General features: G+C 46.5%; 4 protein-coding genes across 4 annotated transcripts in view; 1 reads left to right on the forward strand and 3 right to left on the reverse strand.

Annotated features, from left to right (window-relative positions):
* The window catches only part of dennd2b (DENN domain containing 2B), a 46,607-nt gene extending 46,407 nt beyond the window's left edge, over positions 1-200 (reverse strand). The window contains exon 1 of the mRNA XM_018752703.2: positions 81-200. The gene's annotated coding sequence lies outside the window, so the exon portion shown is untranslated. The remainder of the gene's footprint in view (positions 1-80) is intronic.
* A 571-nt stretch (positions 201-771) lies between these two features.
* On the forward strand, positions 772-2,305 carry akip1 (A kinase (PRKA) interacting protein 1). Its single transcript, XM_018752570.1, has 5 exons — positions 772-884; positions 1,143-1,339; positions 1,487-1,573; positions 1,657-1,767; positions 1,869-2,305. Exons 2-5 carry the CDS (start codon positions 1,151-1,153, stop codon positions 2,013-2,015), a joined length of 534 nt encoding a protein of 177 aa, XP_018608086.1. The 5' UTR covers positions 772-884; positions 1,143-1,150; the 3' UTR covers positions 2,016-2,305.
* An 847-nt stretch (positions 2,306-3,152) lies between these two features.
* On the reverse strand, positions 3,153-5,509 carry LOC108934603 (transmembrane protein 9B-like). Its single transcript, XM_018752543.2, has 5 exons — positions 5,255-5,509; positions 4,608-4,699; positions 4,319-4,427; positions 4,047-4,181; positions 3,153-3,774 (listed from the first exon to the last, which is right to left on the reverse strand). Exons 1-5 carry the CDS (start codon positions 5,345-5,347, stop codon positions 3,619-3,621), a joined length of 585 nt encoding a protein of 194 aa, XP_018608059.1. The 5' UTR covers positions 5,348-5,509; the 3' UTR covers positions 3,153-3,618.
* A 943-nt stretch (positions 5,510-6,452) lies between these two features.
* Positions 6,453-25,880, reverse strand: swap70b (switching B cell complex subunit SWAP70b). The gene is made up of 12 exons (XM_018752627.2): positions 25,696-25,880; positions 22,063-22,203; positions 15,685-15,858; positions 14,743-14,973; positions 13,146-13,292; positions 12,616-12,724; positions 12,042-12,223; positions 9,525-9,632; positions 8,978-9,144; positions 8,352-8,550; positions 7,371-7,467; positions 6,453-7,291 (listed from the first exon to the last, which is right to left on the reverse strand). Exons 1-12 carry the CDS (start codon positions 25,813-25,815, stop codon positions 7,173-7,175), a joined length of 1,794 nt encoding a protein of 597 aa, XP_018608143.1. The 5' UTR covers positions 25,816-25,880; the 3' UTR covers positions 6,453-7,172.
* Between the last annotated feature and the right edge of the window lie 921 nt (positions 25,881-26,801).

Consider the following 26,801-nt stretch of genomic DNA (forward strand, 5'->3'; position numbering starts at 1 on the left):
ATTAAAACTTTGTCTTAACTGCCTGGTTTATTGAATGTTCAGTGGTGGCAACACCGCCGTGTATGACTCTGGTGACCTACCTCTCTCTCCTTTTCCCCCTTTTCTGTCTTCTTTGAGTATGTTGTTCAGAAATCCATACCGTAAAGCGGCCTTTCCGCCTTCTGCGCGCGGACTGTTCTGAAGTGCCGCAGCCGCGATTCTGCGCGAGCGCGAGTAAGAGGAGAAGGGGGGGTGGAGAGCGGGAAGGCAGGGGGAGATGCCCAAGGCTGATACCCCTACTCGAGTGATACACATTCTATTATTATTATTATTATTATTATTATTATTATTATTTATCTCCTTAAAGTGCAAACACTGACAAATGTCACACTTGAATATAATAAATAAACCTGCAAGTAAAATGAACGGTTTAAGCCGTTTTCGTCAATCAGGTGACACTGGCTTGTGATTTCTAGGTGTTTATCCGTTCCTGTGGATTTTGTATAAACTGATAGGTTGTGACTGTTGTTGGTGCATGAAATGTTGTACGCTCTAAAACCATGGCATGGAGCTTTTATGGAAAAGATCCATGAAAAGTATACATAAATCGGAGGAAACAATAAGCTTTCAGCAAAGTTGGCAGGTGTATTGATTTAACTGGTCATCTGGGGGAAAAAATAGAAAAATGTCATAAATACAAAATCAGAACTGTTCCCTCTAGCAGTAGCATAAACTTGGGGTTTATCAAACGCCATTACCCAGCGGCCACTGCGGCACCACGTGACTCAGAACCACGTTAACCTCCGCCTGGAGATGTAATCATGGAGCGAATGTGCCTTAAAAACTGTCAAATATTTACTTTATTTACAGACACAACCCGAGGATAAAACGAAGTAGGGAGCTCTGTAAGTACAAAACTATTACTTTCTGTCAGCATCAATTTGAAAAAAAAAAAAAAAAACATTTTCGAAATGTAAGCCGATCATTATGATCAATCGATGGCGAGAGAAATCACACCGCCGGTACTACCTGTACCTCCTGACTTAAAAAATGTATAACTATGACGCCTAGGAAGCGTTTGGTTTATTTTTGCTCCATTGTAACGTGATGTCATCGTGTTTAAAAACACATGAAGAGTGTGTGTGTGTGTTTCCTCATGAAAGCGGTGCTGATGGCCACTCAGGCCTGGATGGACTCATCGCTGCGTTGCTCTTCCCGGCTCGCGCTCCAGGTGCTGGAGCGAGCGCGCGCGAGGCGCGTGCACTGGCCGCGCGTGACTGGAGCCTCGGAGGTGCTCCGGGCGGAGGATGCACGAAGGAGATGGGGCAGTTCACACCCGAGGCAGTCCGGGAGCGAGCAGGTGACAGTGGATTCCAGGAAATGCGTTCGTGTGTGTGAATCCAGAGATGGTTTGGTACTATTATTAAGGAAAAAAATGTAACTGAACACGTGACGTGTAACTCAGGGGTTGTGTTGCACCTGGCTGAAGACACTGTCCCTCCTACAGGTGGAGGAGTGGTGCACAGGCACCGGCGTGAGAGATGCTTTTGGCACCTTAATGGAACTGATGGCACACACCACGGATGAATGTAAGGTAAGGTGCGGCAGCAGCACAAATCCTCTCCTCCAGAGATGATCAGATGAGAATGCATGTGAAACATGGCTCTCTGTCAGTAGAGATTCTACACGTCAGTGCCTCCCCACGGGCCCAGTGAGCGTGAAGCAAAGCACATCTGCAGGTACCATTCGCAGGAGCATCCTCAGATGTCGAGACGTGTGAGACACGTGGTGAGTGAAGCTCATTGAGGTGTTTTGAGAAGCCTTGAGATGATGTCCCTCAGCTGCTGTAGGCCTTAGTGTGGAGCTGTGAGGCTCTTGTGTTTCTCCAGGAACGGCCCAGGACCCCTGAAGACTTCCACATTGAAGTGCCTCCAGGTACTTACGCAGTTACAGCTGGTGCTGAGGGTGCTGGTCAGCAGACCCAACTGGTGCGGGTCGGTGTGGGAGAGAGCGTGAACCTCACGTTCCACCTCTGACCTCTGTGTGAGTTCTCACTGTCAGTAATGAAAAGACTGAGTGAAATATTTTATCTATGCACTTTCATTTTTGGGGGTTACTTTGGACCCACCTCATTGCCATGCACATTGTTGCTTTATTTGATGTTTTGCCTTTTTTTAAAAAGCCGTACATATTTTTAAAAATGCACAACACCCATTGAGAAGTCTGAATTTTTTCTGCTTGGGAATTTGAAGTAAATGTTTAACTGCAGTATGTCAATGAACTTCAGAACAATTTTACTTTTGTAATAAACTTTAAATGAAAAGGTCATGGGTTTTTCAGTTATTTTTTCTTAAAGTTGAGCTCTCCATAAACTATTTAAGACTGAGGTGGCCTTAGCATGCTTTGCAGTCTGAGCCAAAAGGCAAAGTACTGATTTCCTGTGAAGTTGTAACTCATGGATTAACTATAATCAAGTAAATATAAACTGATATACAAAAATGTATAAATACAGCATAAATTGTGGACTTTAATAGTTGTTTAAAAGAATATGCTGAAACAAAACAGGGTACTGATTTTAGTACACATTTTTTAGAATATACTTTTTTTAAATTTCAAGGTCTACTTTTGTCAAATTTCTCATTTTAATAAGAATGACAGTCCTATGTCCTATGGGGCAAATAGAGTTGATGGCGCTCATTGACATTACAAATTTACATTGAAAATCCCTTCTAATGTACACAAATGTGCTCTGGGTTTGTTGATGTAAAAACTTTTGGATTCAAATCGTTGAAGTCTTGAGCTTTCATCAGTTTAAAATTGCAGTACTGAAGTACAGATTTTAACCGCAGCAGAAGAAACCTCATTAAGTTACGGATCCATTTATACATTCAGGAAGTGTCTTGAATGACATTGTGGAATTATTTATTGGTTTAAGCTTTGGTAAAGGCCACACATGCCACCAAGGACAAATCAGAGACAACAGAAATCCATAACACCATCAGAAACGATATGTAAGAACTTGAAAAACTCTGTGCAAATACTGTACATTTCACCTTAACTGAATTCTCAAAATTTGTTCATACATCGTATCATAAAAAGCCTGCACATGCAAGCATTTCTACAAAGGTTAGGCACAGTAAGCATAATCAAGTATTGTTCAGTTTTTAAAAAAAAAAAAAATCACTGAACTTGTAAGATTCTTTACTGCCTCCAGCCATAGTTTAAACTTCTGCAAAGTTCTTAAAAGGAGTCTCTTTGTTCCACTCAGTTTCATATTAAAGTCAACATATAACGTGCAAGAAAGGAATGTGTTTCTCAAAAATCATGTTTATCTCAATCACCAATCGTCATTTTAAAAAAGTGCATAAGCAATCATGACCAGTTCTTTCTGAAAGACTTCTGCATTGTTTTTGAGTAATTTGTGGTTGAAGTTATGGTAAACATTTAATCAAAGATATCTGTAACAGCTACAGTGGGGAAAGTGCTCCATTATACCGATGGAGGGATTGTACAAGTTAACATGATCACCTTCTATGAACATGTTCTATATACACATTGCAAAGATCTAGTTGTACCCATATAACCAGGACTGAGACCAAGGGCTCGCAGTTGTGTTCCCAAGGGCTTGCAAGGTAGGATCTAGCTGAGCACCACATGTCGATCGAAGACAGATTTGCGCTGCTCCTGCACCTGCCTCCTCCAGCGCTGCTGGGCATGTTCTACCTTGTTCAGCATGTTGCTTTGAGAACGTGACCGCGACAGCACATTGTGGGCATTGGCGAAGGGCTGCTGGTCCTGGAATGTGACATCAAGTAACTGCATTTACTTGCTATTCGACATTAAGGACCACTAGTATAAGAGCACATCCCTTAATACTTATTGCTCACAAGTATATTCATTTGTCACACAACAGACTGAATGACAGCAGTAAGGAAACTTGATGCTACATGTTTTGTTACAGCATTCATAATGACATCACAGATGCTACTAAAATGCAAATATACTGTGAACCAGTATCATATTGTGTCTACAGTCTACTAGATACATGGAGGGGAAGAAGGACATACCCCTACGTCATCTTCGCTTTGAATGAGCTGGGAGTGTCCAAACAGACGCCTCTTTAGCACAGGTTCCAGCATGGTCAGATAAAACATATAGAGCAGCAGGAGGCCCAGGATGAACAGGTAAATAATGATGGTCACCTGTAATACAAATGTTGAAGGCCTGTTAATTTAATTTCATGAAATCCCTACACTACAGTGGCATCACAAACATGGCAGCTTTTGCAGGTGACAGGACACTAATAATAACAAAAAAAATGTGATTCTACTGGGCTCACTTTGATGGTGCCAGAACTCCTTTCTTCATATGTGCATTCACAGCGCAAACAGTATGCCTCCACGTCCTTTCCCTCCACTGGCATGGGATCCACTACATGTAAGCAATTACTAGAGAAACATGTCTTAATAAAGCATTTGTGTAATATAAGACAGCAATGATAAAACACAAGAAACTCACACTACATTAATAAACAGAACATTTGGAAAACATTTCGCACAGACACAGAGGTACACAGTGAGAAGCAGGCCTATGTCTGTCACAGTGTGGTTAAGGGATGTTGCTCCTACCAGTCCTTCAGGGAGACATTCTGGTTGTAGATCATTCCCTGCACATCTTTGTAGGGAGGACAAATGCATTTACATCGGATGTCTCTGGAGCTCTATCCAGGAAAACAAAAGTGTCAAGAGAGATACAAGAGCTGCGGTGGTTACAGAGCACTCACATCCCTGCACTCGAATAACCCAGGTTTGATCCTGCTGCTGAAATGATACAGTAAAACTACACAGGTGTATAAATTCATGACATGTAACTGTAATGTAATATTTCAAGTTGCTTTGGGGTCTATTAAATGACTAATACATTAACAAGATATGAATCGATTTCAGTCCAGCCCCCATGTCCTGTCCAAAACTGAGACCAGAGCAGAGAAAACAATCACACTGAAATAGACCAGGGAAGATGCGTTTATCCGTATTTGCCCATAACATTTCAGTACTGATTTTGGGGGAAAATAAAATGACGTCATCTAGATGTCGTCAGAATTTCTGAACTGTACAACTCACACACTCAGTGTTTTAACACAGAGTCTGTCTCACTCTGGTCTATAAATTAATTTATACTAGTGACATCGTGCGATATTGCAAGGCATGGTAGTGAAACACTGTTTTTTACTCGAAAACGTGTTTGATAAAGAAGAATACGCCCGGTGACGTACCTTCGCGTCCGACTTCTCCGCTGACAAAATGAACCGCAGAGAACAAAGCAGTAAACACAGCTGCATGGGGACTTTCATGCCAATAAGGGACATCGTGATTTCTACGACGATTTAACAGATTCTTAACAAGCTCTGGGTAGAAATATTTCACGAACAATATACTCTACGGGTCGTTAGTGTAGCATTTCTCAACACAGATTACATTTCCTATCATATGACCGTCAGCCCACAAACCTAACACTTCCGGTCCCCCATGAATACGATTCCGAACGGAAACAACATTTCCTATTAAAGGACGGGAAGGGAAATGAGCCTCCTAAATAAGATTCCTCAAGGAAACAAAGCTATTCCTATTAAGAACAGGGTAAAGATTACAGTACGTTACAGTACTGTGTTTCGTTTCGAAAAAAAAGCACCTTGTTTGATTTCTTTGGAAAATATAGGTGTTGTTGCTGCATTTTGTTACATAATGTTGGGATTGTGGTACTTTTCCCAAAGCCGGAACGTAGCAACAGGGTTTTCGAGCCTGTAGTATCTTCTAATAAAATATTATTACCATTGTGTTGTATTTATTTTATCGATTATGATATTGAGTCCAACTCACATCTTTTAATATTAAAACTGTCTGTTAACACCTTTCTTCCGTTGTGAGGCTCTCGGTGAGTTAGGAGGCAGGAAGTTCACTGCAACAAACATCCATCGAATCCATCATGAGCTTTTTCTCCCAGGGAAAATCCTCTTGAAATTAGTGGAATTAGTGTGAATATAGTATTTGTTCAATAAATAAATAAAGTCTACAGGTCTGGTGGTTTTGCCCCTTCTAATGAAAGGTAACAGTTCTTTCTTTAATGGGAAGGAACATGTTTTTGGACATTTTTTAAGATGTTTGAACCCCCCACCAACACCCAGTTTTTACTTATGTATTTAAAAGAAAAGTTATTACCAGTGTTGCTGCTGAAGATAAATTCAACTGACAGTGTGCTCTGGTAATGAAGTTGACTTTTAGATATTTTAAATATTTCACTACGCTGAGCCTACTGCAAGAGGTCAACATGTTTTGTAGAAAAACTAGGAAAGACAAGATGATACAACTTTGAATTAAATTTAATTGTTTCATATCAAACGTCAACCTTTCAACGCAAAAATGACACTTCTACGAGCAATCTTTACATCTCGGAAAATAAACTCAAAAAGTTTTCTGTATAATTTGAGAAAATGCTTCAGATCTCTGAGTGTTTTGGCAAGTGTTAAAGATTCAAGATGAGACACGTTAAAACAGTCCTCCTCAGTAGTTTGACACCATCACGTCTAGTATGGTGAGTGATTGAGAGGCTGAAACAGTTAAAAGTTGGAATGCGTTACCTTACATTGACATAAACGCGTGTCTTTCAGAAGTACGTTTAAAACAGATATTTCAACAAAGGCAGCGCAAGACACGTCCACATTTCCTCAATGAAGGCAAGTAGTTTGCATTTAAATAATTAATACAAAAAGTAATTTCTATTTTCAAACACTTTGGTCACAAAGAAAATAGCAAAAGAAAGACTTTTAAAACATGTACAGTTAAGAAAAGAACTAGAAAAAAAACCATTAAACGACACAAAGTTTGGCTACTAAGACACTAATATTAGGTGTGGAATGATAAACAACTTTATCTGATCTCAGTGTATCTGAACTCAGCAGAACTGTGAACTTCATGTTCCCTTTGTGACAATGCTGTTGCCCAACTCAGCAAGAGATGGACTATTGCGCAATATTCTTCTTCTGGCCAATTCACATCAGTGTTGAAGGACAGTCACTAGATGGGACGGCATTCCTTACTAGAAGCTCAGTTTAATTCACAACAGTTGCGTTGCCGCTTTTTCAGTAACGTCGCAGCAACGCAAAGGGAGCGCTATGCGTTCGCTGGGGTCTGGCTCTACTGGGCCTGCGTGGATTTGTTCTTCATCTCCTGCCAGCTCTTTTCCCTCAGCGACAGCTCGGCCTCGGTGAAGGCAGCTGGTCCCCAATTCGTGATCTTATGAGGTCCCTTGGAGCCTGAGAAAAGAAAGAACAGCATCAGGGAAGAGGAGGAGGCCGCAGCAATCGCTGCAGGACGCTTGGATCGCCTGCTCACCTGGCTGAATGAGACGGATCAGTCCCTCGTGGTGGGCAACCTTGTCTTTCCAGCTCTTGGTTTTATTGGTAGCATCTTCCAGTTTTTTAATTACTTCCTGTTTTACAAACATAGGTGCAAACACACACATTGTGTTATCAAATGAATTAACTGAGGCCATGAGAAAAAGGTATCTTCTCAGATTTCTTTACGTTTCCTTTTCAAATAAATACATCCATAGGCTGTTCCAGCGGCAAACGTTTAATGGTTATGGTAGTGAGATGAAGTCCTTGCTAATTATTATGATATTAAAACATTAAAAAAAATCATGAAAGCTCCACCTAAGAAATGTAAAACTGCCTGACCAGCAGGTGGTGACCTTGGCCAAATAGTTCAAGAAAACCATTAGCGCATGAACTGCAAATGAGTGTTTCAGTGACCGCCCTTAATAAGAGTTTTGTGCTTGGCCAGAAAGTCACATCACACAGAGATGCAAGAGGTGCTCTGTGGAGCCACATTAGAAGAAACTTCAATTCACAGAGCTGGATGACAAAAAAAAAAAAAAAAACTGCACACAGTTCCTAGATTGTGGTCAAAATGGGGCTGTTTCTGTTTCACACTTTAATTTCCCAGGCAAGATAGATCGCTGTTCACTATGTAGGAGCTGAATGTCACTCCCCTGAACAAAACAAGTGCCGTCAGTACTTCCGGACGCCACCGATGACATCACCGCGAATGAGGAAGCGGGAGAATCGGATGGCTGGCGAACCCGTTACTAACTTTTCCCGAACTGATTCACCAAGCAGAAAGGCGTGGACGCGCAATCTTACAATGAGCTCAAATCAGTAAGCAAGGAACGGGAACTCTTGCTTATCATAAATGACTGTATTCTTAGGAGGGTGTGTTCATGGACTGGCAAACTTGAGCAATAACGAGTTACCGTAACGCCACCAAGTCGGCAGCTTCTCCCCGGGGTCTGTGGACTAGGCTGCTCTCCCTCACCTCGTACTGCTCTAGCGCCCCCTGCCTCTCGTTCTGCAGTTGTTCGAGCTGCGTGAGCGCGGCCTCCAGCGCCGCCTCTTTGGCCAGCCGCTCGTTCTCCAGCTCCTGCTTCTCTGCCTCCGTCTGGGAGATGGTCCTCTGCTGCTGCAGGTGGATCTGTTCCAGTTCCGCTCGCTTGGCGGCCTCCTCCTCCAGGAGCCTGGGTCAGCCACACACACAGGGGCATCACGCACAGCGCAGACACACGCACACAAGGACATGCAAACGAATACACAGGACAAGCACGTAAGCCGGGTATAATATGTTTGTGTCAAACACTTGCAAGAATTCGGCCTCACAGACCCCTAAAGGTCTAAGAGAGAAATCAGGACATCCTGCCACAGGTAAAATAAAAACTAAAATAAAATAAAAATTTCTGACTTCCCCTACCAGCATACCCTTTCTCTATTCTACACACCCACTTTTTCCGTCATATCCACACAGCGTAAAGGGTGCATGGAAGAAAAAGCTGCGTGGCGGCAGTGACATTTAGTGAGGATCAGTAAATGCTCTAGTCTCCAATGGCCTCCAGAGGTGATGAGCAAGGAGAAGAGCACAGCTGGCCCGTGTCCTCGGCCGTGCCTCACCTGGCCTGCAGCTTGCGCACGGTCTCCTCGTCCTGCCGCGCCTGCCTCTCGTCCTCCAGCGCCTCCTCCAGGCGCCGGTACATGTCCTCCAGCTCGCGCACGCGCTGCAGGTACTGCTCCAGTTCGCTCGACTTCTGGGCCACCTGCTCTTCCATCTGCTGACGCACCTGGCGGAAGTTTCGCAACGTTTACAGTCACCTGCCGAAGGGCTGCGCGCAGTTTCCGCCGGGCCGCCACCCAGCCAAACCGAGGACTGAAAATTAAAGAAGTACCAAGGCCTAAAATGTCAGCTTCCTGAAGCTGTTCAGATATTAACATGTGGCCCCCCCCGTGAGAGTCTATCGCAGGGTGAAACAGTTACGACTTGCAGCTTTTGTGCACATTAAAAAAAACTCCAAAACCGGATGCACATTTAGCTTTTAAACACCTTTCCAAAAACAAACAACAGTCGAGCTGAAGCACAAAAGAGAAACGGCGAGAATGTTCATTTGGAAAAGTGTGAAACTTGCAGCCGAAGAGGATTATTGCAGACGATGCGGAACGGTACCATTTTCTCCCTCTCCAGCTCTACCCGGTAGCTCTCCTGCATCTGCTTCTGGATCTGCAGGCGCCTCTGCTCTTCTTCCTCGGCGTTGGCTGCTGCCTCCTCCAGTTTCTGACCACAAAGTGCAAACCGCAGGTTAAACCGCCGTGCGCGTCGCCGAGCACGCCTGCGAGAACCGCACCATTCATTCCGACCGAGCCGTGGGCGCGTGGTTCTTAATGACCACCAAGGCCCCCTGTGCTGCCCGCCTCTCAGACCCTCAGTTCGCTGATCTTCCTTACAAATCAACAACAGGCTGCCATGAACCACCACCTTTTTCACATTTCCTTCAGAAAGTAATTCATACAGTGGCAGCGATACCAGATCTTAGTAAAACTCACACACACATCACGTCCCATACAGGGTTGCAGGGAGCCAGAGCCTAACCTGGCAACACATGGCGAAAGGCTGGAGGGGACACACCCAGGACGGGACGCCAGTCCATCGCAAGGCACCCCAAGAGGGACTTGAACCCCAGACCCACTGGAGAGCAGGACCTGGTCCAACCCACCGCGCCACCGCACCCCTCACTCATAGTGCAACTATACTGTTTAATTCAGTTCAACAGTATTTCATTTATCATACTGCCTTTTAAAGCAGAAGCAAACAGCAATACCTGTCCAATGAAATATGTGGGTTTTTAAACCAGAAGCAGTTTCTCATGAGTAAAATTAAAACATGAAGAAACAATAAGAATACAGAAGGGGAAGCAGCGTAAATATTAATACCATCACTTTGTGAGTCTGGAAGCGTGTTTTTAACCTCAGTTGTTTTCACCTGTTGGGGGGTGCGGTAGCGCAGTGGGTTGGACCACAGTCCTGCTCTCCAGTGGGTGTGGGGTTCGAGTCCCGCTTGGGGTGCCTTGCGGCGGACCGGCGTCCCGTCCTGGGTGTGTCCCCTCCCCCTCCGGCCTTACGCCCTGTGTTACCAGGTAGGCTCCGGTTCCCCGCGACCCCGTATGGGACAAGCGGTTCAGACAATGTGTGTGTGTGTTTTCACCTGTGTTTCCCCATCAGGTGGTTGCATATACAAGATTTCCACCTCTCTTTCCTTTGTCTGGCATGAGAAGGCAGAAGGTCCTTCAGCGCAGCACAAACATCTAGGCTTGAATGTCATACACTGTACGCTATCATTCTGGAAAAGGAAGTGTGTGCTGCGTGCAGTTCAGAGCCTTGGTGTATGGTCTCGCTTTGTGGAAAGGTGTTTCGTGGCTCAGAGAAGCGAAAGCGACGTCTCCGACAGAAACTACTCGCTCCCACTGATGCTCTCTCTTTCCAGTAATAAACCAACTCGAAGGCTCACGAAGCTCAGGAAACAGCAGTGGGTCTGCAGACGCTTTTCAAAAATTGTTTGTTTCTAAACATTAACCTGTAAGATCCCACACACTAAAGATCTAAAGTGCTGAGACGGTTTTTCAACGAAACCCTGGAGGTCAACCATGAGAAATCTTTTGCAACTAATACACTTTACCATGGTAAGCTTCTGGAAATGAACATACGTGACTCTGTTCATATATGCAAATACTTAAAAAACTGGAGAAATTTTTTGTTCCCACAACTACTTGCACAGTTTCTACCGGACTTGTCCAAAAAAAAAAAGGTGAATAATGCAGTATATAAACCAAAACAATCAGTCACACTAACAGAGCGGGACACTACGTTCCAGCAACTGAGCAGAACACAAAAGCAACTTTTCATAAGAGAATAAAACCATTACAACTGTAGAGCTGCCGAGAAACTTGACAGAAATTGACTCCCCACAACTGCAACAGGTACTCCGTTTCCATTTCCAGTTTACCGCCTTCCACGGTAAACTGCTGTACTGTCCACACGGTGAACCGGACAAGCTGGCCCTAAACTTTCTAGGCACACGGGTCCTCACCTTGCAATCAGAACACCAGGTTCAAATCCCACCTACTGCTGTAGCACCCTTGATCAAAGTACTTATCTTTAATTGGAGCAGTAAAAGCTACCAAGCTGAATAAACCTTCAAATTATTGGTACTGGTAGCATGGTGGCACAGCGAGTAGTGCTGCTGTCTCATGGCGCCTGGGTGGTGTGAGAGGATGTGGGTTTGATCCCCACTCGGTCTGCGTGGAGTTTGCATGTTCTCCCCGTGTCTGTGTGGGTTTCCTCCTGGTGCTCTGGTTTCCTCCCACACTCCAACAACATGCTGTTCAGGTTCCCCCATAGTGTGTGAGTGACAGAGAGCATGTGAGTGTGTTCCACTGATGTATGGATGAGTGACCCGGTGTAAGTAGTGTATCTAGCAGTGTAAGTTACGCTGGTGATAAACAAAATGTTATTGGTATTATGTTAATAGCTATTGGCATTAAGAGCATGGAAAAGATCTCAAAGGGTTTCGTGTCGGTCTCTAATTATGGGCAGCGCTCTCGGGAGCAGCTCTGTTCAGAAGTCAGGAAGTGGACGTGCAACGCAGTCTCACTCCAACAGTCGGAGCCGGCAGCGCTGCGCTCGCTACCTTCCTCACGGACTCCAGCTCCTGCTGCTTATTCTCATTGGCGGCCTGCAGCTCCTTCATCCTCCTCTCCAGCTCCTCCTGCTCCGCCTGCAGCCTCTGCCGCAGCTCCTTGCGCTTCTGGCGCGCCTCGCGGTGCGGCGACGGCTGGCCCATCCGCAGCAGGTTGATGCAGGTTTGGATGGCTGTAACAGGAGCGGAGAAGCCTTGGCTGAGAGACGGGTGGGCTCGGCCACACCCCACCGGGTACCGCTTCACACCCCCACAACACTACAACGAATTCACCGCCACGGCGTCGGACTGTAAAACGCCGCTTTGCGTACAGGGACGACAACCAGCGATGGCGAGGCCGAGCACGGGAGACTGGCGGACCTCAGGATGACTCGAAGGGAGATGGGAGCAATAAGAGAGTCTATGATTAGAGTACCTGGACGCAACCTGGAGCGGATCTAGGCTTTGCATGCGAATAGAATACCGGCAGTGATTTTCTGTACCATAAAGGCACCGCTCGGGCGCATCGAACAATCCTGACCCCATCTCTGACCCCATACCCCCCCGCCATTCTGACAGTCCTTACCTTGGATCCATTCTTGCTTCTTCTTTTTATCGGACGCGCTGATCTCGAAGCTTTTGTCGGAGCACTTGACAATAAAGAGGCACTTCTTTCCTTCCTTGTCTGGTAAGGACTGCAAAGAGAGGGACATTCTGCACTCGCCTCAAAAGCACTTCCTGAGGTCGGGCCGGGGGAATAATGCGCACGGAAACGGACCGACATAGGTGGGCTGCGCACGAAGGACATTTCCTAGCTGACGGGCCACATTACGCCTGTCCACGGCGGCACGGCGTCTGCGCGGTATTACTCAGCGTGGTTCGAGAAGCCCATCTGCGGTGACCTCATCAGCAGAAGCTGAGGTCATTCCAGAACAACGAAAAGCCATTTCCTCCTGACACTCGCTACGTAGATGATCAAGTGTGCTCGACCCCCAATGGACCCATGTACTAACAGCAAATGATTAGCATATAATCGGGCAGCTTTGTTGACGACCATTATTAGTGAAACACTACGCTATTCAGACGTGCCGCAGTCCGCACTACGCGAACCGTCACCTCGATGCAGCAGTTCCCGTCCAGCACAATGTCTCCTTTCTTCTCCGTCAAGTCCTCGCTGACATAGTAAGAGATGGAGTTTGGCCGCAGCAGGAACCACCGCTCGGTCCAGTTCTTCCGTTTGTGGCCCTTCTTCATCATGTAGCCCTGCGTCAAAAATCAGACACGGCACCTCAGCAGTGTTACTACGCTGGAGCCCAACCCTTCGTTCCAACACAGCACTGAACACACACGAGCGGAAAGTGATAAATAGAGGCTGCTGGCAGGTGACGAAGCAGTTCGATCCATTTACAGCCAAAGGACCTGGGTTCAAATCCCTGCTCTTGCTGTACTACCCTTGGCCAATGTACTTACCGTCAGCTGAAACATTCAGAATTAAACTGCTGTATAAATGGGTAAGTAATTGTAAGTAACCTGGCATGCAAAGTCAAAATTCTAAGTCACTTAGGAGAAAAAGCATCAGCGAAATGAGTGGGTGGGTGGATGGATGGATAGATGGATAAATGGATAGATTAAAACTGAAAGCACCTTAACAGAGATGACGGTTTATGAGCTGAAAACCCAAGGTTCCATATTACGCACTGATGGGTAAATTATTACATTTACACTTATTCATTTATCTGACGCTTTTCTCCAAAGTGACTGACAGTGTTAAGGTTACAATTATTACACTTACAAGCTTACAGTTATTTAGCCATTTATAGAGCTGGGTCATTTTACTGGAGCAATTCAGGGTAAGTACCTTGCTCAAGGGGACTATAGCTGGAGGAGGGGATCAAACCTGCGACCTTTGGCAGTAACTATGCTACAAGCTGTCCCTGGTATTGTCCAGTAACCCAAATTATACGATGATTTTAACGTACTCTCGAAGTAGCAAGTTAGACTGGAGCTTCTGAGTGATGCTGGGTTATTAAAAAGTGCTCCGTGAAAGGGCAGATGTCTCAGTGCTGAGAGCGTGGCCCCCAGGACTGGCCTGGATTGGAGTCCACAGCTGGCATCACCTGGCACCGCGGGGGCACTGCCCAGCCAGCCGGGACCCTTTCACCCGAAGCCAAGAAAGAACAAGTGATTGGGCCTCAATAGGGACCATTGATTCTGCCAAAAGAAGTGCCCACGCTGGGATTCGGCGGATGCTGAGAAACTGCAGACTGCTCATACTGTGGACGAGAAGCCGCGTGAAGGCTGGACTACAGGTGCAGCCGAGTGGGACAACGAGATCGTACCAACGTAAAACATCCACCAAGATGTGCGCGGTGCTTTAATAAGCAGCTCGCCAGATAGCGCCGTCACCCAAAAGCTCCAGGGCAACAGACTGCAACAATGGCGTGGGCATCTTCTAACTGGAGTTCACGTGCTTTAACCATTTCCCCACAGGTTTTCTGATGATTTCTACATTCCACAGCCATGCAGTTCAGATGAGTTGGTGACTCTCCCCTGTGTGCCTGCAAGGGAACGCGTGTTTATCCTGAGGGTCCTGTGAGGACCAAGATCTCGCCCAAGACCTACCAGACCCCGTGTCTTCAGCGGTTGGGCACTGGCTCATCGTAACCCTAGATGGATTGTGCAAAGGGACCCCAAGAGGAGCACCGAGATTCACCTGCTTGAGCACATCCATGATGAGCTCCTGGAAGACCTCGTTAATGCCCATGGAGAGCGTCTGGTGGTCTATGCCCTTCCTCAGGTGGCCCTTGCCCACCAGCTCGATGAGCTCCCAGGCGCTCAAGCACTGCTGCTGCTCACGGATCATCTGCAGCCTGTAATCCTCGAAGTTTTCCTCGACCCAGCTGCCGCCCATCGCCTCCGTCAACTTCCGCAGGAAGTACTCGACCTGCAGGGATAAACAGCAAATCACGCTAATTACTGAGGCGCGGAGGCACAGATCTGAGCGCGCTCCGGCGTGTCAACAATCGCAGCTGGAATGTTACGAGGGGAGTGGGGGGGAAAATAGTAGAAGCAACATAATGCTTTTATCTTGGAACACGCAAACCTGTTTTTTTTTTAGCTTCGGCATAACGTAAGAGGAAAGTCCCTGAAGGCAATGGATTTTTCCCGTCAGCAGTGAGGACACAAGCACTTTTTTTTTTCTGTATGCCATTGCAGCACGCACACACACACACACACACACACACACACACACACACACACACACACACGCTATGAATTGGGCTACGGTTCCACAGGAAGCTACTGAACTTCCTGTTCTGCATCTATTGTGTACCAAGTGGACTACATCCAACAGCAGGGACTCTTACCGAATAAATGAGGACCCAAAAAAGCTCTATAACATAACATCGTGAAAAGCAAATTCAAGACTCGGGAATTACTCGCAGGAGTGCGAATTCATTAATAATATTGGCGCGCATTTCAATTTTGTAATGAAAAATGCTGTAGAAAATATTAGCCCTGAACCAAGTTATCAGAAATTTCTAATGAGCAGCGAGTCTCAGAGTAACGAGCGCCCACAAATGAAATGCCATGCAGTGATTTATTCCGCACGTTTGAGGTTACTCGTCGTCATGTCTGAATGCACCCGACTCACCTCTTCAGTGACAATGACCAAAGGGTACTTGTCCTCCGAGAGGAAATTGAAAATGCACCATATTTTGAAGGCATCGTCATCGCTGATGAGCAGGTTATTACGATTCAGGTTTTTCCGGGCGCACAGGGTCCAGCACATCCTGTTGAAATCCACGCGGTCAAAGTCGCCGGAAACCTGCGCTCGAGAGCGACACACAGCAGCCAGTTAGTCCATTACTGCAGCACTTGGGAAAGAAGTGAAAGTCATTCGCATATGAATAACTGCTCCGAATGTGTAGCGCAAGAAACATGCAAGTATTTCTGAAGAAAATCATGCAACTGAATAAAACCTTTTTAGAAGCCCCTGTGGCGAAGGCAGAAGGAACGAGGAAAATTTTGCCGCTTCCATTTTAAATGACAGTAAGATCATTTTTGGTTTATCTACATCACCCCCTGAATACACACACACACACACACACACACACACACACACACACACACACACACACTTTATAGTCTGTCTTTTATTTCTCTTTATTGTCTGTCCTGCAGGGGGGTGCGGTGGCGCAGTGGGTTGGACCAGGTCCTGCTCTCTGGTAGGTCTGGGGTTCGAGCCCCGCTTGGGGTGCCTTGTGGCGGACTGGTGTCCTGTCCTGGGTGTGTTCCCTCCCCTTCTGGCCATATGCCCTGTGTTACCGGGTAGGCTCTGGTCCCCTGCGACCCTGTATGGGACAAGCAGTTCTGAAAATGTGTGCGTGTGTGTGTGCGTGTGTCTGTTTGTCCTGCTGTGTCACTGGTTTACTGCACTATCACACACAAAGATTGAAACTGCTTGTCCCAAGTGGGGTCAGGGTGAGCTGGAGCCTAACCCGGAGGGGGAGGGGACACACCCAGGACGGGATGCCAGTCCATCACAAGGCACCCCAAGGGGGACTCGAACCCCAGACCCACCAGAGAGCAGGCACAGGCCAAACCCGCTGTTCCCCTTGACCCTCCCCCCACTGTCTAAAGTAGCATCCAGGTAACATAGCAACGCCCAATGACAGTCGGACTCACACACGCAACACAGCTCTGTTTCACATCTATTGTTGCAATTTGTTTTCCTAATCTTTTAACGCTTTTATGCAAACTGCGAAGTTTATGTATGCAATAAATATATGTAATAAATACCTTTAAATGTCTTGGTGTGAATGGTTAATATAAGGGATAAACTGTTCAGTATGGTGTTAATATAGAACGCAGCTCTCATCCCTTAAATACGGAACGATTCTGTATTATACGGGACGGTTGGCAACCCTAGCTGCAAACCTTTAACAACAGCAGCAGGTACACAAAATGTAAGATCACCCATAGTTTTTTTTTTTTTCTTTTTTAAGAAAAAAAAAAGTTCAAAGATTTGTAGTTGTTATGAGAAGTAATTTTCTATGACTGGACTGAGGAAAGCCCGGATTTGAATATCAGCGCTTAGAAAAGGGAATTGTCCTCCGCCAGCTTGGCTATACGGCCCTACGTGGAAGTAACATCACCATGGCAACTGCTGACGGGTATAATGTAAAAGGCCTCGTGATAAGTCACATATCTGGTGCCAGGGCAGCCGGGGGCGAAAGAAAACAATGGATAAAAAGTCCTGCTGAAGTGTCCGGTCTGCTGCAAAGTCGGACTTCGGTGCCGACACAGCAATTTGACACTCGTGGAGAAAATCAGAGCTGAAACAGGGTGCGGTGACTATAAACTCACCCTCTTAACGAGCAGGAGATGACAGTTTTACAATAGATATGGATAATTACATTTTTACTAAACACATTGTGATAACCCATTGTGTTCCAGTTAGAATCATTTTCTTTTCCATTATCAATGGCCACCAAAGCAGGGTCTGAAATCTGCTGTGAAATTCCACACTATTGCAGCTCCCTCAGCATCATTCAAGTTCATTCACAGAATCTATGTCATTCCAGAGCACCTTCACAGGATGTTCCCAGGGATATCTCAGCTGTGCTTTAAATGCAAGTCTTCTCCAGGCACTTTGACGCATTTGTTCTGGGAATGCGAGAAGATACTTTTTATTTTATTTTTATTTTATATTTATTTCTTTAAAAAAATTAAAAATATAACTAAAAAAAAAAATTTAAAAATGTGATAAGATACACTCTTGCTGCACTGGGGTAAAGAAACCTTTCACAAAAAAACTGAGTTCTCCCCAACTACTCTCTTTTTCAGTCATAACCCAGACTACTTTCTTGATGATGTTATAATACATAAACTATCCACTCTGAGATATTTGGCAAAGAAATGTGTTTCATTGTGGTGGTGAACACCTGAAGTTCTCTCTGTAAACATGCGGATGACTGAAGTTTTTAAATCTCCTCCTGAAAAAACTGACATTCGATTTGCATGACAACCCCAATGAATTCTGGGATATCTGGCCACCCTCATGGAAGTTCTTAAAGAGCGCTGTATGATCATACTTGTGGTAAACTGTAGCCTTTTCACCCTGAGCCCTCACTCTATGTATGTGGACGTACTTGCTTTTTCTCTGTGTTCTGTATGTTGTTCTGACCCTGTGCAGCGCATAAAACCAATTTTAAAAAAATTCTAGAACACTTCTGTAAATCAAAGCTGTTCATTCAGCTACTGTAAAACAATGCTAATTCAATTATTAAAAATTTCATTAAGAAAAAGTTTGAATTTTCATGATCTACATACTTATAGGTAACATGACCCATATGTTTTTTGCTGAAATGTAAGAATAATGAGCACACAACCCTATTCGCCAAGAAAATGTGTCTCGCTGCTGTGGTCAACAGCGGATGCTCCCGCCAGGGATGCTACGTGGTCGACTCGGGTGTCCGATTCCCTGCCTTTGCAATTCTCGACAATTTTGGAAGGTAATCTGAACCTGACTACACATTTAAACCTCGGACCACATTACGTTTATCTCGAGGTTAATGAAGTCCACCTACACTCACAATTCCTTCCAAAGCACATACAGGGAAAGACAGGACATTCCTGCAGCCAGCACAGTGTCTCCTGGGTGTCCCCCACGAGGGGAGACCAGCACAAACATCAGGGAAACTCACAGTTTCATGGCATCCGGGGGAAGAAAAAAAAAAAGAAGAAATGACTATCAGCTTAAATTTGTGAAAATTGCTTATTGTGGGGTGGGGGGACATGGTGGCACAGCAGGTTTGGCCTATGCCTGCCTTCCAGTGGGTCTGGGGTTCAAGTCCTGCTTGGGGTGCCCTACAACAGGCTGGCATCCTGCCCTGGGTGTGTCTCCAGCCCTGGGCCCTGCGTTGCCAGGTTTAGTGCCGGCTCGCTGGGACAAGTGGTTTCCGTGTCTGTTTCTTGCAGGAAGCCTCACATGCTGCGGTAGAAGTGCCATGGGGCAGGGCAGTGGTCAAAGTGGTTACAAGCTCGAATCCCCCATCCTATTCTAAAACCCACCATCGAGGTTCTTACCCTCCGAGCTGCTGCAGTAAAAATTACCCAGCTGCGTACATGGGAAGAAACTGCAAATATCTTAACGCTTCAAGCAGCGTTGCAAAAAAAGTGTCACCTAACGCTAGAATATTTATCTTTGTTCAGCATTCCAACCTGCACCAAAATGATAACATTAGTAGTGACACGTGCTATTTATGTACTATTTCTACTAGCGGTGCTGTGATGATGACAGAGAAGTCATTCTGCACACTGTCACAAGTGGGGGGGTATTTACAACCAGCACTGTAAAAGTGTGGTGAAAGGGTGAAAGATCACATCTTCCAACAGGCATCTCGTCATCTTCAGCAGAAATACCCTTTCTATGTAACCCCTGCTCTCGCTGGGGGGAGGGGCAACACTCTTCTCTTTCCAGAACTTTCCAGGCATCAACAATAGATGCCTTGTTGAGGGCCAAGTGGCAACTTTCAGCTGCAAAGAAACACCAGTTTGCATTCACCAGAGTGGTGAGAGAAGTGGTTTCGCACAGAGGCTTCACCAAAATACCAGCGCGCCTAAACAGAGCTGCAATTAGACGGTGACCGGCGAAAATAGAACGAGTCGTAGCGGCACCGCGAGACGTGAAGACAGGTTGCGACAAGGCACTCATGGGATGAAGGACATCGATCCTTTACATCACACACACGCAGAAATCATTTGTCCCAAGTGGGGTTGCCACGAAGGGGAGCCTAGCCCAGCAACACAGAGCATAAGAGCGGAGGGGATGGGGACACACCCAGGATGGGACGCCAGTCCATCACAAGGCACCCCAAGCAGGACTCGAACCCCAGACCAGCCAGAGCGCGTAAGCCAACCAAACTCGCCGCCCCTCCCCCCCACATCAACTATTTACATATTTTCATAAGTCACCAATCAAAAAATAAGTCAAACTAAGGAAAATGTTTCGATGGCCCACTTGCATTTCACTCAACACCTTATATTCCGTTCACTTTTTTTCGAACTGGCAAATACACGTTGAGCTAAGGACCGTTTCTCCATCTTTGCCGCTTTTGACACATCACCTTTGCATTTTCATTTTGGAGAATCCAGATGCAAACATGTTTTCACGAAGCGAAACCACTGTGTCCCGAAGGGTAAAATCATGCCGAGAGTGCCGGAAAAACCGGGCGGACCTGCTCGTGCACTGCGAGTTTGGCGATGTCGGCGGGCGGCAGCCCCACTTCCTCTTGGCCGCGAGACGTCGGGAGATGCAGAGGAACTCCCGGAACGGGCTGTAGAAATAGGATGCTGACTAAGAGCCGCGACCGTAATGGTGCTCCTTACAAAATGAGGAAACGCGTTACGAAATGCATTCCTTCCTGTGGTCTGTTCCTTTGAAATGTGCTACAGCAGTCGTGCTTTTCTTTTTTTTCGGCAGAAAATGCTGAGATACCAAATGTGGCACCAGTGTTTTCTGACATCCTCTTATTTAACAGAACAGTGCTGGGTCTGAAAATAAAAATATTATGAAGAGATGGAGGGGGTGCAGTGACGCAGTGGCGCAGTGGGTTGGACCGGGTCCTGCTCTCCTGTGGGTCTGGGGTTCAAATCCTGCTTGGGGTGCCTTGCAATGGACTGGAGTCCTGCCCTGGGTGCGTCCCCTCCCCCTCCGGTCTTGCACCCTGTGTTGCCCGGTTAGGCTACAGCTCCCTGCAACCCTGTGTAGGACAAGCGGTTCAGATGGTGTGTGTGTGTGTGTGTGTGTGTGTGTGTTGGTGGATATATATATGTGTATATGGTGCCAGAAACAAGCACAGCACAAGGGCAAGTGGTTACAATATGTATGAGAACTGGTTATGTAGTGCCTTCTATGATGTTACAACACCCTGACCAGGTCTTCCAAAGTTGCTGAGAACTGTGACAGAGGTCAACTGTTAACTTTTTTTAGCGGCAGCGAGTGAGTCAGACACCTGAGTCGACCACGTATTTGTGGCGGAAGCTTCCGGTGTCGGACGCAGCAGCGAGACGCATTTTCTTGGCAAATATGTAAGATTAATCAGCATACTCCTTGTTAAAAAAAAAAAAAAAAAAACTGGTTATGATGTGACGAGTTTGTAGAAGGTGGCAAATCAAGTTTTGAACTTCAGAATCATTCAATTAACATTTTTTACAGTAGCTGAATTAGCAGCTTTAATTGACAGAAATATTCTGCAATTTCTCTGCAGATTTCAGGGCTCAGTATCCATCTCCGCTCTTGCCATGATCCCTATTATATAGATATATTATATCTACATATGGTTTTCAGAGGCGCTACCAGTGTGTACAGTGACACAGGGCAGCTGACAGCGTAGTGCTTGGAGCTGCTGCCTTCAGCGCTGAAGGTTGCAGGTTTGAATCTCACCAACTACTATAATACCCTTGAGGAAGGTACTTACCTTCTATAACCCCAGTAAAATTACTCGGCTCTATAAAAGGATAAATAATTGTACATTTACATTTATTCACTTAGCAGATGTTTTTCTTCTAAGCAGCTTCCAACAAACTCTATGTAGTGTTACTACCAGCCCACACACCTTATTCACCGCAGTGACTTACACTGCTAGATACACTACTTACACTGGGTCACTCATCCATACATCAGTGGAACACACACACACACACACACACTCTCTCCGTCACTCACACACTATGGGGGAACCTGAATAGCATGTCTTTGGAGTGTGGGAGGAAACCAGAGCGCCCAGAGGAAACCCACGCAGACATGGGGAGAACATGCAAACTCCACACAGGTGGGCAGGTACCTTAACATGCTTTGGAGGAAAATGTCAGCTAAATAAATAAATGTCACTGTGCTCAGATATCAGGAGCAGAGAGAATGTGACATCCATGAGCTAGTGTTGTACCATGTTCTGAGCTGTAAAAAACATTTCTTATTATTTAATCATTAAGGAAGCCCCATAAAGTAAGAAGTGCAACAGCGTACCTTGTCCAGGATGAATTTATTCAGGTAGGGCATGTAGCCCTGGTTGGAGACGGGCCCTTCGTCATCATCTTTGAAGTGTTCCTCCAGGGCAACGGGGTCATGAGGGATTCTCATCACGGTGCACAGGTTGTGGGACAACACCTGCCAGAGAACCACAGGCACGCGGTGGGAAAAGGGGACCGGAAGAGGACCATGCGGTGGACACCGCAGATCAGAAGCACTTAGAAGAAGCCTCAAGAGACACTACCATTACCTCCAAAAGCAGGACATCTAATCATAATTCCTAATTTAAATTCTATATAACAGTTAAGGGGGGTGCAGTGGCACAGCAGGTTTGACTGGGTCCTGCTCTCCGTTGGGTCCAGGGTTCGAGCCCTGCTTGGGGTGCCTTGTGACAGACGGGTGTCCCGTCCTGGGTGTGTCCCCTCCCCCTCCAGCCTTACGCCCCATGTTGCCGGCTCTGTGACCAGGTATGGGAGAAGCGGTTTCAGACGGTGTGTGTGTAACAGTTAATTGCAGCTGCTGCACAGAGAACACTAAGATTACATTTAATTTTTTAAGCATGTTATTAAAAAAGTTTTTAAAAGACCACTAAAAACACACGTATTCATTCTCTAGTGCAACAAGGGAAGTTTGTGGGGGAAAAAAAAAAAAACAGAAATTTAAGTAAAGTGTGCCAGTGGGAAGACACACACACATTGTCTCAAACTGCTTGTTCCACGCAGTTGTGGTGAACCGGAGCCTAACCTGGCAACGGGGGGCATGAGGGGGAGGGGACACTCCCAGGACGGGACGCCTGTCCGTCGCAAGGCACCCCAAGTGGGGCTCGAACCCCAGACCCACCGGAGAGCAGGGATAGGCCAAACCCCCCCATCCGCTGCACCCCCCCATCCAGTGGGAAGAGTGCTGTGATTTTTTTCCCCCCAGGGTGCACTGCTCTGTTATTGCAATGCAAGGGCAGGGGACTGAGACAAAGCCCATCTCCAAGGGAGCATAGCCCGGTGACAGGGGAACGACTCTTATCTTCGTCACTTTGAGCAAGGTACTTACCCTAAATCCCTCCAGTAAAATTACCCAGCTGTATAAATGGGCAAGTAACTCTAAGTAGCTTACCATTATAAGTCGCTTCGAAGAACAGGATGAGCTAAATGATAGACACAGTGATGTGCTGCAGTTGTAGTCTGAGAGAGCCCACACTCCTCCCAGAGCACAAATAAACCCTTTGAGGGCTTAGAATTTGTGTCGCAGCCTTTTGAGCTGCAGCTATTGAGTGGTGGGATGGGATCCTCACACAAAACACCCACAGGCATTAACACGATTAGGAACATTGAAAACGTAAATGTTACACGAATGTAATATTTATCCCTATAATAATAGGGCTCCTATTAGGCAGGTCTTCCAGTGTAATATTTAACTCCTATTATTATTTGTCTCCAGTGTGATATCTTTGTTCACTTCCTCTTCACAGAATGTGTAATGCTTAGAGAAAAAAACAGAACCTCGGTCTATGTAATCATTGTCAGGCTAACTGACGTGTCAGAAACGTGGCTGAAACAACCGTGTGTTACACCATAAAGCGCGGTAAACGTGTTCACGCACCTGCCTCTTTTGTGCCACCGTTTTTACGCAACGCGCGAGCGGAGATTCAGGCACTGCGAAAGGGGTCTGTGGAGGCCCGTGCTGGAAAAAGCCTTCGCGGGCAGCAAATCGAACTGTGCGTCAATACATTTAACACCATTAGCATGAACATCTCAGTCGGTCTGGGGAGAAGTAAAAGAAAGTGGTAGAGATGCCATCAGGGGAAGAGTTCTCGTCATGGCAGAAGAATGAAACCTGCACTTGTGATGCGCTGTTACTTTTGAAAAGTGATCATAAAGATCATAAAGCAAAAAGAGCCCACTGATCTTAAAATAAAGGTGGTCACCAGTGTGAACATCTGTCCAGCGTGGCCTGAGCGCTGCAGGGGAGCACATCTGACACCTCACTGGGGTGCCAGGCTTGTGACCGGCACATGAACCATGACATCAGTCCGGGCGGGACGGAAACACACGGCTCCTGCTCGTGTCACACGCAAGCAGGAAGAGCACAAATGACAGTGACAGAGGTGGACAGGGACCGGTGGGGCCCCACAATGTCACGGCTCACAGACTCCACCAGCTCCGCGTCCAAACAAAGTCCCTTTGATTTGACACCGCGACATGTGGTCGAACAAGTTTTTGGTCCAAATCATTTTAAAATTCGATGGAGATGAATTGGGGGTGTGGTTGGGCAGCAGGTTTGAGCGGGTCCTGTTCCCTGGTGGGTCTGGGGTTCGAGTCCTGCTTGGGTCGCCTTGCGACAGACTGGCATCCCGTCCAGGGTGTGTCCCCGCCCCCTCCAGTCCTGTGCTGTGCTGCGCTGCCGAGTTAGGCTCCAGTTCCCCGTGACCCTGCTCGGGACAAGCGACTGTAGACATTTTTTGTGTGTGTGGAGATAAATTAGAGCAAATTATTCCCAGATGAGCAAAAGAGCATAAAAACTGCACTATAAATTGTTGAAAAAATATCTTGAATGGTGTTTTCTTCATTCTCTGACTGATGGTACGAAGGAAAAACTCAGAGCGGTTCGGCATAAGAGCATCAAATCACAAAAAGTTAACTGTAACGTGAAAACCGGGACAGCTGGTAACATAGTGGTGCGAGCTGCTGCCTTTAGACCCAAAGGTCAGGGGTTCGAATCCCCCCCTCCAGCTGTAGTACCCTAGAGCAAAAGGTACAACTTTAGGAAACTGCTCCAGTAAAGTTAGTTACCCAAATATAAATGGGTAAATCATTAAAAGTACCTAACATTGCACCTCGCTTTGGAGAAAAGCATCAGCTAAGTAATGTAAAATTAAGGCAAGAGCGCTAAAATGTGCTTCGGTTGTGAATCACCTTTTACAACAAAGGTTCAATCAGTGCCCCTCATTTCCATTCGCGTGACAATAATTCCTTACTGAAAGTGGCCACGTGGAGCGCGAAGCCGCTGCGCTGTCAGCCGCGATGTTCCCGCAGTCGTCGTGCACCTGTCGCCAGGTACCTCCCACGGCACAAACCTGAGGGGTTCTCACGTGTCTCGCGGAAGCCCCCAGAACAACAATTGCTTATTTCAGAATAATACCAACGTGACTGAATCAATGGCAGCAGGGCACGCGCCAAGTCCAATCGCCAGCAAGACAGTGACGCATTTTGATATGTGTGTGTCACTTCGGCATGTGAAGTGCGCAATCACGCGCAAACAAGCGCGGAAATTTCCGTGTCATGTACTTTAAGAATATATATAATAACATGCACACAATACGAAATACGAATCATCGAATGGAGGATGGAATTTATTCTCCGAAACCATGATGATCAGAGCAGTTTTCCACAACAGAAAAAAAAAAAAAAAAAAGTACAGCTTTCTGGACGTATCGTACGTGTCCAAAAAAGTACCACACTTTCTTACTTATATTTCAAACTGAATGTGTGCGATACGAGGTGTGATGTGAACAGAGGAGGAGAGGAGCGTCCGTTCGAGCGGAGTTTCAACTTTTGCCCTCTCTCTGGGGGAAGTTTAAATTTAATCAACACCAGGAAGCCGAGATGACAGCAGGAAAACTGGAGACTTTCTCACCTTTAACTGGGACTTGGAGACCTTCCCGCTGCGGTCCACATCCAGCGCGGTGAAAGCGTGCCATATGGGCTTCAGCAGCTCGTCCCTCAGGCCCATCCTGCTCTGCGTCTGCGTCTCCATCACTGCAGCGCTCGCTCCGTTCGTGTCAATGTCAAGAAAATACTGTATTTTTAGCGCGGACAATAATCGCCACGTGATTGTGAAACCACGCCCACACGCGCCGCTGGCTGCGATTAAAAAGCACGTGACTGCGAAGCCACGCCCACAAGCGCCGCAGCTGCCGCCACCGCCGCTCTTCGACACGTGGTTCGTGGACTCGAGCCTCTAGCGCCGCTTAGCGCTGTGTAGCGACCAGTGCGTTTTCTGTCAGAGCGCCTTTTTTCTGCACAGGTTTCGCTTTATTTTTTCCTTCGGCGACGATCTCATCCGAACCGTCCTACTGTACGTATTTCATAGTATACGTATTCATACTACACCGGCATACTGCCGGAGACTATAGCCTGGCATTACTTGGTCTGTAAGTCTCATGCCTGAAACCAGTTTTCTCGGTGGAAATTACAGATAATGCAGCCAGGACTCATTAAAAACAGCATCCAAGTTATTTTACTTTATTTAGCGGACGACGTTACAAAGGTGACTTTTTATGTCGCAAGATATTCTTACTGGGTAGCACCAGCAGGTGGCGCTGGTGCCACTGGGCTCCTCTGCTGTGGCTTCGGATTTGAGTTCGAATCCGAGTCTGCCTGCTGAGTTTGCATGGGTGTCCTCCCTCAGGCAAAAGACGTGAGACACTTGTATACAGTACCTTTCCATAACTTGAAAAGCATAGCAATGGCAGCAGCGGGTGAGTTTCTCTTGATGGTATTCACCATACCCTAAGTTATTATTGACATGTGCAGCAAAACATTACACACACACAGGCTGAGGCTGGTTGTCCCAAGCGGGGTCACGGCTGGTCGCAGGACTGGAGGGGGGGGAACGCACACCGAGGACGAGATGCCAGTCCCTCGCAGGGTACCCCAAGCGGGACTCGAACCCCAGATCCACCAGAGAGCAGGCGCAAGCCAAACCCGCTGCACCTCCCCCCCCAGTCAGTAACAGGGTTG

The sequence above is a fragment of the Scleropages formosus genome, chromosome 11 (assembly GCF_900964775.1).
Source record: "Scleropages formosus chromosome 11, fSclFor1.1, whole genome shotgun sequence".
In the NCBI taxonomy this organism is placed as follows: Eukaryota; Metazoa; Chordata; class Actinopteri; order Osteoglossiformes; family Osteoglossidae; genus Scleropages; species Scleropages formosus.

Bases quoted from the DNA above. Each gene is read 5' to 3' on its own strand.
- LOC108934603 (XM_018752543.2), bottom strand. From the start codon at position 5,347: ATGTCCCTTATTGGCATGAAAGTCCCCATGCAGCTGTGTTTACTGCTT. The intron at 4,428-4,607 runs GTAGGAGCAACA...ATGTTTCTCTAG, and splicing joins AATGTCTCCCTGAAGGACTG to TAATTGCTTACATGTAGTGG. The intron at 3,775-4,046 runs GTATGTCCTTCT...GTCACATTCCAG, and splicing joins AAAGCGAAGATGACGTAGGG to GACCAGCAGCCCTTCGCCAA.
- swap70b (XM_018752627.2), bottom strand. From the start codon at position 25,815: ATGGAGACGCAGACGCAGAGCAGGATGGGCCTGAGGGACGAGCTGCTG. The intron at 9,633-12,041 runs GTAGCGAGCGCA...CTTTGTGGTCAG, and splicing joins AGCTGGAGTCCGTGAGGAAG to AAACTGGAGGAGGCAGCAGC. The intron at 7,468-8,351 runs GTGAGGGAGAGC...TTTGTAAAACAG, and splicing joins GGGCGCTAGAGCAGTACGAG to GAAGTAATTAAAAAACTGGA.
- akip1 (XM_018752570.1), top strand. From the start codon at position 1,151: ATGGCCACTCAGGCCTGGATGGACTCATCGCTGCGTTGCTCTTCCCGG. The intron at 1,340-1,486 runs GTGACAGTGGAT...TCCCTCCTACAG, and splicing joins GGCAGTCCGGGAGCGAGCAG to GTGGAGGAGTGGTGCACAGG. The intron at 1,768-1,868 runs GTGAGTGAAGCT...GTGTTTCTCCAG, and splicing joins CGAGACGTGTGAGACACGTG to GAACGGCCCAGGACCCCTGA.